Genomic DNA, 21320 nt, shown 5'->3' on the forward strand with positions numbered 1-21320 from the left:
CGTGGCTGGCTCTGGGGTTGCGGCGCTCATCTCGCTTTATTGGCCAAGGGAGCCGGCATACAGCTTCCGGGTCATGTGGCCAGCATGACTAAGCCGCTTCTGGCGAACCAGAGCAGCGCACGGAAACACCATTTACCTTCCCACCGGAGCGGTACCTATTTATCTGCTTGCACTTTGTGCTTTCGAACTGCTAGGTTGGCAGGAGCAGGGACTGAGCAACGGGAGCTCACCCTGTCACGGGGATTCGAACCGCTGACCTTCTGATCGGCAAGCCCAAGAGGCTCTGTGGTTTAACCCACAGCGCCACCCGTGTCCCTGTCCCTGGCCTACACAGTGGGAATTCCTGGTAGCTGATGGCAGACAAGCCAAAATTTAACTGGAGATGCCAAGAATTGTGTCTGAGGCTTTCTCTGTAACAGGAAATGCTCTGCCACTGAGCTAACCCCCTAATTGCAGAGGTTGCAGCTGGTATCTGCTGCAATCAGGGCAGGCCATTTTAGGATGTGAAACTTAATTTTTGCAAATTTATTCATTGAGGGGTCTTATTTTGGGGTGTGTGGAATTCAAATCTGCTATTATTTTAGTGATTGGACAGCATTTAGCTTGGTCAGTCTTAGACCCTCCTAGCGTCCCTAATTTCCAAGGACAGTCCCGGATTTACAGAAGCTGTCCCAGTTTCTGATCTGATTCCAGAATCGCTCTGTTTCCATCGGATAAATGTTGGAGGGTATGGTAGGATGTCCCTGTTTTCTTTGGAGAAATGTTGCAGGCTATGGAGTTATGCGACCCCTGAGCTAAGGAGATAAGTAACTGCACAACCTTTAGAAGACATCTGAAGTACTGAAAAGTACTGAAAAGGCCCTGGCCCTAGTTGAGACCAATCTAATCACCTTGCTGCTTGGGACCTCCAAAGTGTTGTTATTTGTGGACCTTAAGGTCCTCCACGGGGCATACCAGGAGAGGCAGTCCCGTAGGTACGAGGGTCCTAGTTGCTGAGATCATGAGCGAAAGCGTGCTATTGTGCTTACATCCTCCCTGCTGGTTTCTTGGAAACATCCAGCTGGCAATTGTGAGAACAGGATTCTGGATTAGATGGGAAGATGGAATGGTTGGTGGATTAAGAGAAGGACCAAGGCTCACCTGTAGAGCATCTGCTTTGCAAGGTCCCAGTTTCAATTCCGAGCATCTCCAGGTAGTACTGGGAGAGACATTTAACTGAAATCCTGTGCAGGCAATATTGAGCCAGATGACCCAATAGTCTGACCCACTAAAGCGTCTTTCTATGTTCCTTTGGTTTTGATTTGATCTGGGAAAGCAATTCTTTCATTAAATTAAATAAATGCATAATCAATTACAGACTTCTTCCTGGTGCCACTGAGGCTGCTACTCATACAGCTGCGAAATAAAGTTACGGGGATATAGACCTTTGGTTAACTAGATGTTATATTCAAACTTTTTGCAGTTCTTGCCGTTTTATTGTCCTGTTACATCTGATTATGGTATTCCAGTCCATTTTATCTTTAAATCTATTGACAGAAAGAGGAACACACTGACTGCTTTGAGATTTCAGCCCATGCCCATAGCATATTTAGAGGTGAGATTTGCTAGAATGCCTGCAAATTGTCATTGATGCATTTGTGGGCAGAGAGGGGTTGGAATATATTGTTCCCTGTGTATTGTAGTGTTGCCTGTATCATTCCTCCAGGGGTAGGGATTTTTTCCCTCCGCCTTTAAGAGGTTCATGAGACAGTTTCTTTCTTTCTTTTCACAGTAGGGAGGGAATCTGTTACTTCTTGGTTGATAGAGATAAATATATCCCAGGTATGCTTTCTGTGCTTGCCTTAGCAGCACACAGATCAAGCAAAACCGTTTCACACAGAACGGGGTGCAACACTCTGGAAATCCTCTGTGCTAAAATGTATCTTTCTGCTTGACTATGGGGAAAACCCTAGGGTGAAATCCAGCTGGAACAGATCTATGGCTGAGCCATAGGCACCAACTCCTAGGGGCTGAGGCAGTTTGGGGCCCCCAATGCTCTTTCTTTCTTTCTTTCTTTCTTTCTTTCTTTCTTTCTTTCTTTCTTTCTTTCTTTCTTTCTTTCTCAAAGTATAGACTTTTGAAATTGCCCACCATGTAGCCCAAGACCACCAGCCTCAAACATCATACATACATCACAGAAGGAGGTGGTCTACAGCAGAGGAGGCAGTCTACAGCAGAAATCCTGCCTGCCAGGATACCTGATAATGGTCACTGATTTCATTACCTGGGCAACCTGGCCATTCTTTTGTGATGGTTAATACTTTAGTTCAGGCATAGGTAAACTCAGCCCTCCAGATGATTTGAGACTACAATTCCCATCATCCCTAACCACTGGTCCTGTTAGCTAGGGATTATGGAAGTTGTAGTCCCAAAACATCTGGAGGGCCGAGTTTGCCTATGCCTGCTTTAGTTCCTGAATCCAGGTCACAGGCTCACTCTATTCATGCACAAATGCAGCTTTAAGACAGGATTTGCAAGCTAAAAGACAATGGGAAGGCTTTCCCCATTTGCCTCCCTTACTGCAGAGGAATATTTGAGGTCATTGGGAGAGTCAAAATGGCTTCAGGATTGCTCTCCCATACTATTTCTGACACATGGTTCATATATTTAGATATGTGTGCCTTTCTAAATATCTATTCTATATTTGAGACCTTTGAATTTTTATAACACTGCTGAAGATGCTGAAGATGTGTGCCTGTGCTAAATCCCAAACCATTCATCTCAGCCATGTGATTTGGAAACCTGGCACAGACTACTATTTTAAAGGCTTGTTTCCCTCTCCTGCCAGGCTTGGGCAGAGTGGAAATAGCAGAACGAGGTCTAGATCCATTTTAACTTTACACCAGCTTGGTTTATGTCAGCTTCTCATGCATAGGATTGCTCCTAAAAGTCTGCATTTTTTGTGATAACTAATAGCTCTTTCACCGACTGACTGATGGCATTGTGGTTCAGAAGTTTTGTTCTGAAGCTCTTCTGCCAATGACTAATTTAAAAAATATATATTGTGATCTCTCGTGGGCTGGTTGAAGCTCTCTGGGAAGAGAGAAACAATATGCGTTTCTGAGGTGTGCTGAGAAAGCAGCTGGAACGGGAGAGGTGTGTGGAGGCCAGGGAAAGATGGAAGGATGTGCTATTTTCCATTTTTTTGATCGGCCAGAAAACCCACCAAACTGAACCTGGTTAAGCGAGGAACAGTGTGTGTTGAGTATAGCTGAATGCAGGATGTTGGAGGCTGTAGGACGGGATAGCAGACCCTCCAAGTGTCCCTATTTTCCAGGGACAGCCTTGGATTTACAGAAGCAGTCCCAGTTTCTGATTTGATCCCAGAATATCCCACTTTTCCTTAGGACATCCTGATTTTCATCAGAGAAATGTGGAAGGATATAGAGTTATGTGACTCCTGAGCCAAGGACTATACTCAACTATACAACCTTTAAAAGGCATCCGAAGGCAGCCTTGTATAGGGAATTCTTAAATGTTTAATGTTTTACTATGTTTTATATATGTTGGAAGCCTCCCAGAGTGACTGGGACAATCCAGTCAGGTGGCTGGAGTATAAATAATAGAATTCTTATGATGGAATAGGACACCCCTATTTTCATCAGATAAATGTTGGAAGGTGTGGGAGACTGCTCTTGTGCTTGTGTCCTGTTTGTGGGTTTCCAACAGATTCATAGGATCATAGAATTGTAGAGTTGGAAGGGACCCTGGGGGGTTGGCTTCTGTGAGATGTAATGGTAAAAGGTAAAGGATCCCTGGACGGTTAAGTCCAGCCAAAGGCTGCTATGGGGTTGCGGCGCTCATCTCGCTTTCAGGCCAAGGGAGCCGGCGTTTGTCCACAGACAGCTTTCCAGGTCATGTGGCCAGCATGACTAAACCGCTTCTGGAGCAACGGGACACCATGACAGAAACCAGAGTGCACGGAAACGCCATTTACCTTCCTGATGCAGCGGTACCTATTTATCTACTTGCACTGGTGTGCTTTCTAACTGCTAGGTTGGCAGGAGCTGGGACAGAGCAACAGGAGCTCACCCTGTCATGAGGATTCAAACCGCCGACCTTCTGATCGTCAAGCCCAAGAGGCTCAGTGGTTTAGACCACAGCGCCACCTGCTCCCCTGCTGCTGTGAGAACAGGATGCTAGACTAGATGGGCTAGTGGTCTGATCCAGCAGAGCTCTTCTTATGATGGGTAGTGCTGAATGAGAAGGTTGAGGAAGCTCCATCCAGCTGGGTGCCTACACATAAAAGCAGTGAGAGACTAGGACGATGTCAGCAGGTTCCAGGAACCCTCTTCATTGTCGGATTTCGTGGGGTGATATGTGAGTTTTGTTGGGCACCTGGGTGAGAGCTGAGATGAAGAGCCAAGAGGCCGAGAGGGGATGTGCGCCTGCTTGCAGACTTCCCATAGAGGAATCTGGTGGACCACTGTGAGAACAGGATGCTGGACTAGATGGGATCTTCTCTTCTTCTCATAACCATAATCAAGAAGGCCTGGTGGCTGAGGGGGCAAAAAGCTGTTTGGTTTAAATGTTCAGAAACAGCATTCTAGAAATCTCCCACCAGTGTCGAAGACTTAGAACCAACACTACATTATTTGATAACATCTGTAAAGATTTATCCTGGGTACAGTGTGCTGTTTCTGCCGATCAAAACCCAGCAAATCCATTTTCCCAGTTGCTACAGAGCTAGGCAAAACATGATTGGAACAATCTATTACTAGCATAAAACCGAGCATGGACTTAATAGCTTTCCAGGCTTGAGAAATTGCTCTCCTGCTCTTTGGTAATGGGCCAGGTCCTTTTGTTTTTGCTGGCTTCATTCATACATGCAAGTTGATGCTCCCGAGAACCAATGACTTATGCATATGCCTGAGCCAGCCCATAATGACATAGGGATGCGCATTATTTTAATGTTGCTGCTTTTTGCCTGTTAACAACTCCCAGCACCATTAACAAATGACACTTCCCAGGATTCCATTTTTTTTGGGGGGGGGGGAGCCACGATCATTTAAAGTGGCGTGATACTGCTTCAAATGTATAATGCAGATGGGGACTTGCTTTCTTCCAAGCTAGCCCTGCAAGGAGGCTGTCCGATGGGGGATTTGGTTGATATTTCAGCTCAGCTTGTGCTTGAACACATTTCCGATTTGCTGCGTAGTTGAACCAAAGCTTTGTTCGCAGGAGGAACGGCTGAATCTCTGGAATCAACAAAGAAGCAGCTTTCCTGTATCATATACCTTGCAGCATATTTCAAGAAAGGCTCTGGAAAGTGTTATGAATGAGATTTCAAGAAATAATGAAATGAAAGATTGCCTAAAAAGATATTAGAATAAACTAAAATTTAACAGCCCCTTTTTCTTGCTGGTTCAGATCTGTGATCCATGAAACTAATTCCATGAGCCCTAGAAGGGGACTGGGAAGAATTGCAAGGATGGCTGGTGTTCATTGCAACTGGACTTGTGTGGAAGGCTGGGAGGCCAACAGTAGGTGGCAGCAGAGCTGATCGCAGGCAGAGCTAACTTAGTTCTAGGTTTGGCGCCATCTTCCTGCCTTCTTGAGTTCCGCAAGGGCAACACTGAGACCCCGGAGGAGGAAGCTGTTAGGCAGTGCTGCCTCCTGGAGGCTGTAAGGAAGAAGGCAAGCAGGTGGGGTCTGGCTGAGTGAAGTTGGTGGGGCAGTGCCTCATTGGCTAATGGGCCAGCCTCTCACTGTTTCCGTATTATCAGAGAAATGTTGGAGGGTATGCATTAGCCACCTGTACAACTTTCATAATTGCTCCTCCACCCGCTTTTGCCTCTGTCTGTTCCCACCACTGACATTTGAACATCACATGCAAAGACCTCCTGGAGCAGCAAAAAGGTTTCCCAGTCTTGTTGTCAGGAGACCTATGTGGAGCTGTAGTTAAAGGCAGTTTGGAAACAGCAACTGGTCCAAAATGCACACACTGGAGCGTTGAGTGGAGCCACACAACTGGATCGAGCCATGTGGAGCTTTAGGCATCTTCATTCATTGCGTGTATGTTTGCAAGTGTGATGCAAGTCCCAGTGCCATTGGCCTGAACAATCAAGGATGAGGATGTATTATGAATCACCACCTCCCCTATGAACCAGCCTGGGCTCCACAGTCACGTCTCTGCCTGTCTCTGCATCCCATCACCAGTAGAGATATATTGTTTGGGTACCAGAGGCAGAGACTTTTTGATGGTGGGACAAAATTGTGGAAGAATCCACCTAGTGTGCCCTCTCTCTTTCTCTTTTTCTGTCTCTGCTTGGCATTTGAAACTTCCTTGTTCAATGTTTAGTGGCCCAGAGCCTTCTGAAATTGCCTCTACTCTGCTGTTGTTACAGTTATAGGTGTTGAATTGTGTTCTTTCTCATTTTGCTTCAAAATCTTTGAATGAGCGATGCCTTTGACATTTGTAAGCTGTGCTGAGGTTTATGGAAAAGCCAGCTCAAGATCTAAACAGGTAATAAATTCTCATCAGATCCCACTGGGTAAACAAGCGCAACTGCAGCATAAGCTAACGGATGCTTGGCTCAAATGAATAAAGCCCGTCTTTTTACTGTCACAACCATTTCTTCCTTTCTGTATCGCGGTATCACACTCCCGGTGGCACTTAGCTGCAAAATCACAGATGCAGGTTTTTATCAGAATCATTATTGTGTGCTTTAGGTGTGTTATTATCTGCAACAGGCTTCGTTTCCTATCACGACCCCTTTTCGAAAGCACAGGCATCTCTCTCTTTGGGGCAGAACGCAGATTGAAATCCTGGATGTGCGCCGCATGGACTGTTAAATTAATCGCGCATCGTCTTGCACATCTGCTCACTGCTGTACTTTTCCTTGCAGGTCCAGCGATAAATGATATTTTCAATCTGGCCACAATTTGGGCACTCCTTTTCTGAAGGTCCCACAGATATTGTGAAGGGGCTTGGGGGGATGATCTTCTTAAATGTGCTCTCTGTCTGAGACACTCCCCTGCCCTGGCCAATGCAGGGACTTTGCAGCAGCCCAGCAGAAGCAGTGGATGCTCTCCAGACCATTCATACTGGCTCATCTCTCATAGTCTAACTTATTATGTGGAGGGATAAGAAATGGCCTGTGTTTTGCAGAATTGGGCACATCTGCATAATGGCTTGGCTGCCACTTCAAAGGAACAGCCTCTTGGTGCCTTTAGCCCTGCAGGCTTTGGCTGCAAAACCACACTTACAGAGGAATTAAGCGCCGCCGATCTTAATGGGACTAATTCCCCAGCGCGTACATGGCGGATTTGGTTTCAGCCCCCCAAAAAGAGGGGTTTTAGAGCAAAGAGAGGATTTATGGTGCATGTTTCGTCGGAGCTAATCCAATGACTGAATTAGCTTGCTCATTAACCGTTGGACAGCTCATTAATTTCCCTTTGAACGTTTCCTTTCTCTCTAGGTTTATGATGAATGTGACCTGGGAAGGCAGGGATTTATCCTTCACCGAAGATGGCTACCAGGCGCACCCCAGACTGGTGGTCATTGTGCTAAATCAAACCCGGTCGTGGGAGAAGGTAAGGCAGGGCTGCCTTGGGGCTCACGAAAGAGAAGGAGAGACAATTCCACGGTTCCATTTCTTAAAATAGCTTTTGAATTTCATGCACGGAGCACAGAGCATGCACTATTTGCTTTGTGCCTTGCCGTTGCCTTCTGCATATTGACGTCTTTCTCTGCCCTTGGTATTATCCAATGCATAGGAATGTAAGACAAGCCCTGATGGATCGGGCAATGGCCCACCTGACAGTGGAGGTAGAACATAGCCTTCATGGCTTGCATATTCATAAAACTAGAGAAAGAAGGTATTTCTTGGTGCAAGCTGCTACGTGGCTAGGGAGGGAACCCTAGCTCAGTGGTGGAGCAGAAACCCCCCACCTCCAGTTAAATGGACCAGGTAGCAGGAAAAGACCCCTGACTGACACCCTGGAGGTACAAAGCTGAGCCTACCATTAGGCAGATGCTAAGAGGGAGGCACGGGACGTGGGTGGCGCTGTGGGTTAAACCACAGAGCCTAGGACTTGCTGATCAGAAGGTCGGCGGTTCGAATATCCATGACGGGGTGAGCTCCCGTTGCTCGGTCCCTGCTCCTGTCAACCTAGCAGTTCGAAAGCATGAAGTGCAAGTAGATAAACAGGTACCACTCCGGTGGGAAGGTAAACGGCATTTCTGTGCACTGCTCTGGTTTGCCAGAAGTGGCTTAGTCATGCTGGCCACATGACCCGGAAGCTGTATGCCAGCTCCCTTGGCCAATAAAGCGAGATGAGCGCCACAACCCCAGAGTTTTCCACGACTGGACCTAATGGTCAGGGGTCCCTTTACCTTTTAGAGGGAGATACAGAGGAGACAGAAGACATCCGAAGGCAGTCCTCTGTCAGGAAGTTTTTAATGTTTGATGTTTTATTGTGTTTCGATATATGCTGTAAGCTGCCCAGAGTGGCTAGGGAAACCCAGCCAGATGGGTGGGGTATTATTATTATTATTATTATTATTATTATTATTATTATTATTACTATTGGGTTTGCAGTAGAGAATTGTCCTTTTGGGTCAATGGAGCACCACAGTGATCAGCCAGCACTCACCTCATTGCCTTCTTATTTACAACCAGTTCAATGAGTGGCACTGTCTGGCAGATAGGGCTGGAGACAGCAGAAGAACAATTGCAAATGTTACCTTTGTAATGTCAGCTGTGTTTCTGCACACATTCGCATGCCATCCAGACAAGCAAGAGGCATTCTTGGAGTCACAACATACAGTCCATGCAAACTGCAGAATGTGACGACACACTACATTTCTATGCATATAGGAAGACGTGTAACATGTAGCTGGTCCCTTCGTCTTCCTCTCTCTCCAAAAAAGAGAAGAAAGGTAGCCCTGGGATTTGATTTGAGGATGGTTCCAAATGACACGGAAAGGCTTGGATTTTAACTCAATTTAGCTCTCAATTAATTCACTGTTGCAGCGCGGCAGTCCCATCTGTAAAAAGCTGGCGTCCTTATTAATCTCATCTGTAACTAAACGTGGAGAGAGAGAGAGAGAGAGAGAGAGAGAGATGAAGCAGAGTGTTGCTGGTCACATTCAATCATTTCTATATACAATTTACTGTATAATTCTTTGCCCGAGTCACATGCTCCCAAAAACCTTTTACCGTGCTGCTCAAGGGCCATTTTAACTTTGAGAGAATGGCTCGATTCTCCATATGGGCAGCAATTAAAGCCGGCGTGCATTAATTCATGGTAATCATGATTCTTGGTGCATAATAGCAGTTATGTTTAAGAATGCTGGAGAGAGAGAAAGGAAAGAAACGGATGACCGTCAAGGGTACACGGTTGCTTACGGTGCCCATTAGACGAGCGCGGGGAAATGTGCAGCGAGTTGAACAAAGACTGAGCCAAAATAACAAGGGGGAGCAAAGGACCTGGACTGATTTGTTGGGCCGGCCCTGACAATAGCCTGTGGCCGATATCCCCTCCAGTCAGCTCAGCAGCTGGAAAAGGTGAAGAAAATGGCAAATGGATTGAGAGCTCGAAGAAGCAACTTCCTTGAAAGGCAAGCCGAAATTGGGAGTAGCTTTCAGATGTTGTTGGAATACATATCCCATCATCTCCTGATCACTAGCCATACTGACAGAGGCTGATGGGAGCTGGAGTTTAATAACATCTAGAGAGCACTGTGTTGTCTACCCTGGGGCTAAACATTTGGGTATGTCTTAGTTTGGGCATGGGGTGGTGGTAGACACAAGATAGGGGTTTATATGGTGGAGAATTGGTCTGAGACCATTTCTTTGTTAGGTTAGATCTCCAGTGAGAATGCATAAGAGAATGGGCAAAATAACATCTTCCCCTCAAGGCACTACAGTTCCCAGAGTTCCCTGGGGAAAGGGATTGATTGTTAAACTGTTCTGGGAATTAAAGCTCCTTGAATAGGGGGTCTCCTACCAAAGCTCAGCACCCCTAACAAACCTCAGCTCCCAGAATTCTTTGGGGGAAGCCATGACTTGTTTAAAGTGGTATCATTGTGCTTTAAGTGTATTGTGTGAATCGCTACCATCTATGGCAGTGTAGAACTGGTTACCTGCATTGGCTATTGCCCTTGGATAGTCTTCCATGAACTGTGTTTGCACTAATTGAGAGAATCAGCAGCTAGCCCAGGGTCACCCAGTGAGCTTTGTGGTTAAGTAAGGGATTTGAACCCTTGTCTCCCAGGTCCTAGTCCAACACTCTAACCACTACACTACCTCTGGCTCCCTTCCCACCCCCAATATAGCAGAGTTCCTCCTTTAAGTTCACTCATTTGGGTCCCTGAAGCCAACTGTCTGATCAGGTTTTCCCTCGTACACCGCCACTGGCCTGCCTCATCCCCAGCCCATTGTGTTAACCTGATTAACAATATACTGTTGTCTTCCTCAAAACTGTTCTGCTTCTGGTAATTGTTCCTTCCATTCAAAATAGCAGGGAAAATGGACACCCCCTCGCCAAAGCATCCATCATCTTTCTCAGCCAAGACTTTAAATGCTCTTTTGAGAATTAGCGCCCACGCTCCCAGAGTGGAAGGATCTATGAATATCTTTTATTGTGCAATAAAGGACAATATTCATTCCCAAGGACTGATTAGCAGCTTTGCATTGTGTGGCATCCTTGAGGAGTCTCATTCCTTTTTAGTTTTATATTCAGCCTCTCTCTGTTCCTTCAGATGACCAGCCAGCAAAAACCTGCTTTAAGAGGTTGCCTTTTCTCTCTTTTCTGCAATTAATTCTGGTGGTTCAGTGGGGATTTAGTGGGGCAGCCTGGGCAAAGAGGGGACAGGGAGCCTTTGACAGTCCTCTGTATCTCATCAGGAGTATTTAGCCCAGTATTGTCTACTTTGACCGCTGGAAATTCTCCAGGGTCTCAGAATATTTCTCATCCCCCTGCTACCAAATTCTTTTAAAACTGGGATTCTGGGAATAGAATCTTTGGCCTTCTGCATTCAAAGCAGCTGACCTACCACCCAGCTTCAGGTGCTCCTGAAGAAGATAGGAGGCAGCTGCACAGTAGGGACAAGGGCCGTAGCTCAGGGGTAAAGGTAAAGGTCCAGTCGTGGCCAACTCTGGGGTTGCGGTGCTCATCTCACTTTATTGGCCAAGGGAGCCGGCATACAGCTTCTGGGTCATGTGGCCAGCATGACTAAGCTGCTTCTGGCAAACCAGAACAGCTCATGGAAATGCCGTTTACCTTCCCGCCGGAGCGGTACCTATTTATCTACTTGCACTTTGACGTGCTTTCAAACTGCTAGGTTGGCAGAGCAGGGACTGAGCAATGGGAGCTCACCCGGTCGTGGGGATTCGAACCACCAACCTTCTGATCAGCAAGTCCTAGGCTCTGTGCTTTAGACCACAGCGCCACCCGTGTCCCAGCTCAGGGGTAGAACATCTGTTTTGCATGCAGAAGGTCCTAGGTTTGATCCCCAGCATCTCCAGGTAACGCTGGCTAAATTTCAAGAATCACATTGCCATTATATGTTATTTTACCCCATTTATTCCATTGCAAGGGAAACACAATGAAAATCTGGGCAGCGAGAGGTAATTGATTACGTGTTGTTTGCAAACCGAAAGTAACAGTGGGTATGCATTGAACTTCAATGAAAGCTGCTTATAAAAAATAAATCTGCAGACCGTTGAGGAAACAGGGCAAGCTGCCCTCAAGAATGGGGAAAAAAGATATAAGCTGAAATGGGCAGCTTTGCTCATGCTGAGATCAACCGCCTCTGAGCCGTGTTCACATCTCCCCATTGCAGGTGGGGAAATGGGAGAACAAAACGCTTCTGCATAAGCATTCGGTGTGGCCCAGGTTCAATTCCTTCAACGACAGTGAGCCGGACAACAACCACCTGAGCATCGTCACGTTGGAAGAAGCCCCTTTTGTCATCGTGGAGGACATGGACCCTTTGACGGAGACCTGCGTGAAGAACACGGTGCCCTGCCGGAAGTTTGTCATCATTAAGTAAGTCCGTGATTTCCCCACCCCAATCATCAAAGGGCTTTCCGCAGAGAAGTGTCCCCGCCCCCGGACAGGTGTTGAAAAAGCCAAAGGGTGAAGGCTTTAAGTGTGAAGGCCAGTGGGTTGGATCTTAGCTTTCTGCTCTCCAATTCCACAGCCAAGCTGTATCTGGCCTCCAGTGGCACTGAATCCAAGCCCCAAGCCCCCTCAAAATCCACCTGTTTTCAGAGGTGGCACCACGTATGTGCGATATCCTTCCCAGAAAGACACTGAACACTGAGCATTTTAGGAGAGGCCACAACAGATGGGTTGCAGCAATGCTGTTGTTGCCATGTTGGATTCTGGCTTAGGCTGACCAGACGAAAGGAACATTCCACGTGTGTCTGGACTAAGATGCGTTCTTTTGATGGAGGTGCTTGCCATCCATTTCCATGAGTGTTGCAACGTGGCTGGAAAAAGCCATGAGACAGTTTAGAACAAGGTGCGTGTTTCTGGCCAACCACATACCCCACCTTCCTATATCTGTGCCTTTGTTGAGAGAGCTCTGTATGGAGCAAGGGCACTTTGTTCACTTCCTAGTTTATTCCGAGGGCTTTCTAGATTTCTCCCATATTGCAAAAAGAGCTGTTTTTCTCAGCCTTTCAGTGTAATAGCCACTGCTTTTCATTTCGTAGTAACGCTAAGGCATACTACTCTGTGAATTGTCATTTTGGGATTCATTATTATTATTATTATTTTCTGTAAATAGTAAATTTTATTAGTATTTTTCACACAACAATAACAAACAATGAAAAATAACAATCCACAAAACACAAAAGCAGTCATATAAAAAAACCAAATCCAAATCTTACAAATTAATAATATAAACACTAAAAAGGAAAACAAACATTGACTTCCACCAATCCCACAGCCTCACTTTACCTCTCACTGTGTCTTCCTATTTTCCTGTTTTCCATATCATCTCTATCCTAGCACCTAGATATAAATCCCTCTTTCTTATCCTTTCACTTTACAAGGTTATTCCAGACTCAGCCAGATTTCTGTCCTCGAACCTTGGCTTTTAAGGTATTCGTTTAGGCACTCCCATTCCTTTTTCACTTCACTTTTTGATTTTTGTCTTATTATATCTGTCAATTTGGCTAATTCTAAGTATTATGAGAGCTTACGTAGCCACTCTCCCCTAGTGAGTAACTGATTCCCTTTCCAGTACTTAGCCACCAGGATTCTTGCTGCAGACGTTGCGTATAAGAAAAAATCAGTTTTGTCTTTTGGAATATCGTCATTTAAAATTCCTAAAAGGAATGCCTCTGGCCTCTTACTATATGATATTCTTAGTATTTTCTTTATTTCCTCGTGGATCATGGTCCAAAATTTCCCAAATTAAGGGCATGTCCACCACATATGGTAGAAGGTTCCTTTTTGTTTCTTACATCTCCAGCACTTATTATTATGTTTTATTCATTTTTGCCAGCCTTTCTGGTGCCAGGTACCACCTATGATGCATTTTCATATAGTTCTCTCTTATTAGGTAACATGCTGTGAAATTTATATTTTTTGTGCATAGTCTTTCCCATTCATTATATTCAACTGAGTGGCCTAGATCTTGTTCCCATTTTTTAATAGCGTCATTTTGGGATTGATAATGTACATTATTAAGTTTAAATCAAATGGGTTCCACGTGGTGAGTTGTGAGTCAGAGGTAGGTCTTGGATCTGGGCCACTGTTTTAGGAAACTCGGGAAGGTATCTGTTTATCCACCTAAACATTAGGAAGAACTTCCTGAGAGTAAGAGCTGTTCGACAGTGGAATTTGCTGCCAAGGAGTGTGGTGGAGTCTCCTTCTTTGGAGGTCTTTAAGCAGAGGCTTGACAACCATATGTCAGGAGTGCTCTGATGGTGTTTCCTGCTTGGCAGGGGGTTGGACTCGATGGCCCTTGTGGTCTATTCCAACTCTATGATTCTATGATTCTATAATACCCATATAATAATATCATATATTGATACATATAGGGTAGTGTTCAGTTAGGTTTTGCTCAGAATAATTAACGGGCATGACTAGTTATTAGGTCATTTGATGATCATGACGGAAAATGTAAGAAGAGCTGTGCTGGATCAAATTGCAGGTGTTTCTAGCTCAACATCCTCTTCCACACCCAGGTGATGACTTCCTGAACACCCAAAGCAGCACATGCAGCCAGCGGGCATTCCCTGTTATTTCCCTGTGCAATTGATATTGAGATACACTGCCCCTGAACATGAAGGTTTTGCACAGACATCCTGACTAGCAATACTCATGCACAGACCTGCCCTCCTAACCCAAGTGTTTGCCTACTCCCTTTAAAAGCCAAGAGGTCTCTTTGGGTTTCTTAGTTTGTTAGCTTTTGTTTGCTTGCCTCATCAGCAACATCACCAAGGAAGGAAAGAACGTGAAGAAATGTTGCAAGGGCTTCTGCATCGACATCCTGAAGAAGCTCTCCAAAGCCATCAAGTTCACCTACGACCTCTACCTGGTGACCAATGGCAAGCACGGGAAGAAGATCAACAACGAGTGGAACGGAATGATTGGGGAAGTAAGTTATGTTAGGTAAAAGAGCTCTTAAGTCGAAAGTTGGCCACACACAAACGTTCTGATTTCGCCTGAGACGGGACGCACCTCCCTTGGTGGACTGACCTTGCCTGTCTTTTCTCTTTCTCTCTTTCTTCTCTTTGGGCATCAGGTGGTCAAAAAGCAAGCCGTGATGGCCGTGGGATCCCTCACCATCAACGGCGAGCGTTCGGAGGTGGTTGATTTTTCGGTGCCCTTTGTAGAAACGGGAATCAGCGTCATGGTGTCACGGAGTAACGGCACAGTGTCTCCATCTGCTTTTTTAGGTAAGCCCCCCCCCCCCCCCGTTCTCCTGTTTCTACAGACTGATTCAGCTTTATCTCCCCCCTTCCCATATACTTAGACAGCTTTCATTCTCCCCCCACCCCCAAAACCTGCACAGTACGCCTAGCAGTTCCATGACACATTTCTGTCACTCTTTTAAAAATTGCACATTTAAAAGTTTGGAGAGCAGACTGGTCTGCTTAATATAGTGATGAAGACGGGGGGCTACTTTCAGCCAGGGAGCTAGAAACTTCTTCTGCCACGTTTGACATGCTCTCGGTGCAGTTCTTTGGATGCTAGGTGGTCACAAGCGCCAGCGCCAGTGAAATATACTCGGAGTCGAGAGTGGATTTCATGCTCTTTATTCAGCTCATAGTGGTGAGGAGGAATGGAAGTTCCCCCAGAATGTCTGTTTTATATACATTGTTTATACAATGGGCCCCACGTGATTGGCTGATTCCGGAATTCACCTGTAAGCCAATCTGGTCGCGGATTCACTTCCACCTGGAGCTGGATTGGGTGGCTCCTGTGGACCAATCAGACTGCTGCATTCTGGACCCTATAGTTCTAGGACCAATCAGACTGCTGCATTCTGGACTCTATTGTTCTAGGACCAATCAGACTGCTGCATTCTGAATCCTATTGTTCTAGGACCAATCAGACTGCTGCATTCTGAATCCTATTGTTCTAGGACCAATCAGACTGCTGCTTTCTGAATCCTATTGTTCTAGGACCAATCAGACTGCTGCCTTTTGGATCCTATTCAACTCAGTACATAACAGCCAGCCTGCTCTGTGAAATCCCCCAGGGGCAGGGTGAGGACTGAGAGATTAAATGGTGAGGCCGGCAGATCTGCAGTCCTGAATGGAATACGGATGTGTCTTCAGACGCTGCAGCAGAAGCACTGGACTTGCCTTGCTATTAGAGCATATTTATTTCTTTTGTTCGTTTCTTTATTATTTATCATGTTTGCATTCCACCTTCTTTCCTCCAAGGAGCTCAAGGCGGTGCAAGCCATTCTCCCCCTTTCGCTGCAGGTTCTTCTTACTTTATTGCCTTACACCTCCCTCTCTGTTTTGTACTTGCCTTGGTTTCCATGAAGCCGGATTTTTGTTTGCTTTTACTTTAGCCTATTTGGTGTTATTGCATTATGGTTTGCTAGGGCTGTTGCCCCTTTTAAGTTTCAGTAATACGAAGCATTAAAATAAAATCATAAAAGCCAGAGGTACACACATGTGCTGGTCCCAGGGGGGATAAGGTACTATTACCGTAGGCCAAGATCAACAGGGAGCCGGGCGGGGTAGCAGGAACGATGGTAGGGCAGAAGCAGGAAGCCAGGCGAGGAACAGGAACACTGGTAGGGCAGAAGCAGGAGTCCAGGCAAGGAACAGGAACACTGGTAAGGCAGAAGCAGGAATCCAGGCGAGGAACAGGAACACCGGAGAGTCAGAAACAGGAAGCCGGGCGAGGAACAGGCACACTGGGAGTGCCGAACAAGGACTGGGTAAAGCAGATACTTCACAACGACGTTGCTCCCGCAACCTGGGACCGGGCTGCCTGACCTTTATCTTCTTCTAAGGCCGGGGGCGGTCCCGGCCCCCAGAAGCCCCTCCTCTCTTGGCCTTAAGGCGAGCACTCCTCCTGGGAGACACCAGTTCCCTTCGCCTCTCTGCCCTAAGCCTCTGCAGATCAGGAGAGGCCGAAGGGTTACTGGGCCCCGGGGGAGGCTCACCTGTAGCCACTGAGTCTTCCAGCACCTCTGGGGCCTGAATGATTTCACCTGGTGCCTGCTCTTGAGTTTCCTCAGCATCTAGGCCTTGCCCCAGTTCAGCCGGCCCTGGAGGCGGGGACTCCTGTGCCGGCTGGGATTCCTCCGGATCGCTATCAGACTCGGAATCCCAGGCCATCACACCATCCCCCCTCCCAGGCCCCCCCCTCACTTGAGGGTCCGGACCCGGCTTGCTGGGGTACGCTGCATGAAACTCCCGGATGCAGGCAGGTGCGTGGACGTTGACCGCTGGTTCCCAGGAACGGTCCTCTGGCCCATACCCCTTCCAGTCAATGAGATACTGCAGCCTTCCCCTGCGGTATCGGGAGTCCAGAATGCGTTCCACCTCGTACTCAGGCTCTCCCTGCACCAAAACTGGCTGCGGTCGGGGACGGTCCGGGTGGAACTCGTCGGGTGGGGCCACCGGACTCAGAAGGGACCTGTGGAATACCGGGTGAACCTTCAGGTTTGCTGGCAACCGGAGACGGAATGCCACAGGCGAGACCTGGTCCACGATAGGGAACGGGCCGGTGAACCGGGCGTCCAGCTTCCGCGAAGGTCGAGAAGGGTGGAGGTGGCGAGTGGAAAGCCATACCAAGTCACCGACGTGAAGTTCCGGCCCCACCTGGCGGTGGCGGTCGGCCTGGACCTTGTACGCCTCCTTGGCCTGGCGCAGCTGCTCCATCAACAGCTGTTGCTGGGACTGGAGCTCCTGAAGCCACTCTGTCACCGCAGGGACCGCAGATGCCGGCAGCACATCCGGAAACAACCGTGGATGAAGGCCATAACTGGCTTGGAACGGGGTCTGCTGGGTGGACGCATTCACCGCGTTGTTATAAGCGAACTCCGCCAATGCTAGGTGGTCGACCCAGTCGTCCTGCTGGTAGCTGCAGTAACACCGGAGGTACTGTTCCAGCACCGCGTTCGCCCGTTCCGTCTGGCCATCAGTCTGTGGGTGGTAAGCAGATGAGAGACAGACCTCTGTTCCGAGGGCCTGGTGCAAAGCACGCCAAAACCGGGACGTGAACTGAACGCCGCGGTCGGACACTACACGCTCAGGTAGGCCATGCAGGCGGAAGACATGCTGAAGGTACAGCTGCGCGGTTTCCTTAGCTGAGGGTATGGATGGGCAGGGGGCACAGTGCACCATCTTCGTGAAGTGGTCGGAGAAAACTAGAAGGCAGGTGCAGCCACGAGACGGGGGTAACTCCACTACAAAGTCTAGAGAAACTGTGTGCCAAGGACGTGGTGGAACCGGCAACGGCTGAAGGAGGCCGGGGGGTCGCCCGGTAGGCCCCTTGGCCCGCCTGCAGACGTCACAACCAGCGACGTAGCGAGCCACGTCAGCCTTCAAACGGGGCCACCAAAACTCACGGCTTACCAGATGGGTGGTCCGATACTGCCCAAAGTGCCCCGCCGCTGGAGCGTCATGGGTCATCCGGAGAACCTCAGCCCGCAGCGGCCCTGGTGGGATGTACAGGCGCCCGTGGTGCAGCAGAAGACCCTGATGCGAGACCAGCCCTGGATACTGAGGGCATGATCCTTCGGCCAGTTCCCGGAGTCGTTCCTGGGCCCAAGCGTCGACCCGCTGCTGTTCCCGCACCCGAGCCTGCAGTGGCTCAACCTCCTGGGTGGCCAGGAATGCAGCTGGTGGTAGGATCGTGGTGGGTGCTGCTTGCTGAACCGTGTCTGCGTTGTCTTCAGGTTTCCGGGACAGGGCATCCGCCTTCTGGTTTTGGGAGCTAGGGATGTAGCGGATCCGGAACTGGAACCGGGAAAAGAACAACGCCCACCGGATCTGCCTTTGGTTCAGCTTGCGGGTGGTCTGGAGGTATTCCAGGTTCCGGTGGTCGGTTCTCACCTCCACCGGGTGTCTTGCTCCTTCAAGATGGTGGCGCCAAACCTCAAAGGCCACCTTGATGGCCAGTAGTTCCCGCTCCCACACGGTATAGTTACGCTCCGCTGGAAGGAGCTGGCGGGAATAGAAGGCGCAGGGTAAGAGTGGCGCTTCCGGTTCGTGCTGCTGAGACAAGACGGCACCGAGAGCCGTACTGGAGGCGTCAGTCTCTACCACAAAGGGTCGAGAAGGATCCGGATGTTGCAAGATTGGCGCTCTCTGGAAACAGGCCTTCAACCCTTGAAATGCCTCCTCCGCCTCCTTGTCCCAGGAAAACGGCGTCTTGGGGCGCAGAAGCCGGGTCAACGGGGTGGTGCGGTGAGCATAATCCGCAATGAAGGTCCGGTAATAGTTGGCGAACCCCAGGAAACGCTGTAGGTCCTTGCGGTTCCGAGGTGCCGCCCATTCTCGAACCGCTGCCACCTTCCCAGGATCCATCTGCACCCCACCTGGTGAGAGTCGATGACCCAGGAAGTCCACTGACTGCTGATGGAACTCGCACTTGCTGAGCTTTGCATACAGACGATGCTCGCGCAAGCGCTGCAGCACGGTCCGGACATGGCCCTCGTGGCACGCCGGGTCACGGGAGTAAACCAGAATGTCATCCAAGTACACCACCACGTACTTGTCTAGCAAGTCCTGGAACACGTGGTTGATGTACCGTTGGAACACAGCAGGTGCGTTACACAAACCAAAGGGCATAACCAGGTATTCGAACTGTCCGTACCGGGTCCCGAATGCTGTCTTCCACTCATCCCCGGCGCGGATCCGAATCAAATTGTAGGCTCCCCGGAGGTCTAGTTTGGTGAACACCTGCGCCCCTTGCACCCGCTCCAGTAACTCCGAAATAAGGGGCAAGGGGTACCGGTCCGGGATGGTAATTTTGTTCAGGGCCCGGTAATCATGGCAAAGGCGGAGCTCCCCACATTTCTTTTTAACAAAGAGCACTGGCGCAGCAGTGGGCGAGGTAGAAGGTCTAATGAACCCACGCTCCAGGTTCTTGCGCAAGAAGTCCTGCAAAGCCTCGCGCTCTGGCTCTGTTAACGAGTATAAGCGACTCACCGGTAGAGGCGCTCCGGGCTGGAGGTCTATGCCGCAGTCAAAGGACCGATGCGGCGGCAGCTGGTCTGCCCCCCGTTCCTCGAACACGTCGTGATAGTCCCGGTACTCAGCGGGGAGCGTTGCAGCAGCCTCCTCAGTGGGCGCAGCTGCTAGCATCTCAGTCTCAGCAGGAGAACTGGGGTCTGGGAAGTGTACAGTCCGTTTGACCCAGTCAATCTGCACATTGTGAGCCTCTAGCCAGTCCATCCCAAGCACCAGGGGGAACCGGGGCATGGAGGCAATATCCAGAGTTCGCATCTCACGGTGCTGCTGGAGGCACAGGACCAGGGGCTGGGTCTCTTGAGTGACGGCGCCCGAACGCAGTGGCCGTCCGTCGATTGCCTCCACCTGTACCGGTTCTGGCTTGTTCCGAAGTGGCACCCGATGCTGGGCAGCAAAAGCAGCGTCCATATAAGAGCGGGTTGCCCCTGAATCCACCAGAGCATGGGTAAGAATCCATGGCCCTCCTGGAGGGTATAGATGTACCGGAACCATAAGGTGTTGTAATTCAATTGGTGCGGCCCCATTCTGTGCTGTTTGGGACCCCAGGTAGCCAGGGCCATCAGCTACTGGGGTTGGCGGTTTCTCAGGACAGGACCGTGCATAGTGTCCGCTTCCGCCACAATAGAGACATAGATTCCCCTCCCGACGCCGCGACTTCTCTGCGGGGGAGAGGCGTGGCCGCACTGCCCCAAGCTGCATGGGTTCCTCCAATGACTCAGCTGGGCCTGTGGGGCTGCTGGTAGACACTGGGGCCGAGAACTGGAGGTGCCGGCGGCCCCGAGCCTGACGCCGGTCCTCTAGCCGATCGTCTATCTGTAGACTCCGCTGAATAAGGGCGTCTAGCGTGGTGGGGCGTTCCATTGTGGCCAGCTGGTCCAGTATCTCATCTGAAAGCCCCTCGAGATACTGGTCCCGAAGAGCAGAGTCGTTCCAGGTCAAGTCCTGTGCCAGCAGCCGGAATTCTGTGGTGTATGCGGCCACCTTGGACTTGCCCTGTCTCAACCGCCGAATCGCCCGGTTGGCTTGACTCCCCTTCTGAGGGTTGCCGAACGCGGCCTCCAACAGATTGCAAAACCCCCCGTAGTCTGCCAGCAAGGGGGAGTCTTGCCTGAGCAGCGGCAACGCCCACTTGGCCGCCTGGTCCTTTAACAAACTAATCAAAAAATGCACCTTGGTGCGGTCGTCAGGGAAGTTCCGGGCGCGCCCCTGAATATACAGCTTGGCCTGGGCAAGGAACATGGGAAAGCTGGCCGGAGCCCCATCAAATTTCTCAGGCAAGGCCACTGGGTACTTGCCAGAAGCCGGGGCGTCGGCCCCAGGAGCCGGTAGGGCGTCCAAACGCTGCTGTAGTGCCGTAACCACGTTACTGAGCTGCTGCACGGTGTGCCTCAAGGCCTGGTTCTCCTGGGCTATTGCCAACAATGTAGCCGCTTGGTCAGCCATGGCCTCTGACTCTTCCCGAACGCACCCCAACAAAGAGGGAGTGCGGGTGTGGCGGGAGCAAACTGTGCTGGTCCCAGGGGGGATAAGGTACTATTACCGTAGGCCAAGATCAACAGGGAGCCGGGCGGGGTAGCAGGAACGATGGTAGGGCAGAAGCAGGAAGCCAGGCGAGGAACAGGAACACTGGTAGGGCAGAAGCAGGAGTCC

General features: G+C 49.4%; 1 protein-coding gene across 2 annotated transcripts in view; it reads left to right on the top strand.

Moving 5' to 3' along the window:
* Positions 1–21320, top strand: part of GRIN2A (glutamate ionotropic receptor NMDA type subunit 2A) — a 228047-nt gene that overhangs the window by 156091 nt on the left and 50636 nt on the right. For both annotated transcript variants that reach the window (XM_028706352.2, XM_077918644.1), the window contains exons 5-8: positions 7461–7575; positions 11831–12036; positions 14434–14602; positions 14750–14903. In XM_028706352.2, coding sequence (XP_028562185.2) covers positions 7461–7575; positions 11831–12036; positions 14434–14602; positions 14750–14903 — 644 coding nt within the window. The remainder of the gene's footprint in view (positions 1–7460; positions 7576–11830; positions 12037–14433; positions 14603–14749; positions 14904–21320) is intronic.

Source organism: Podarcis muralis, chromosome 14, assembly GCF_964188315.1.
Source record: "Podarcis muralis chromosome 14, rPodMur119.hap1.1, whole genome shotgun sequence".
Taxonomy (NCBI): domain Eukaryota; kingdom Metazoa; phylum Chordata; class Lepidosauria; order Squamata; family Lacertidae; genus Podarcis; species Podarcis muralis.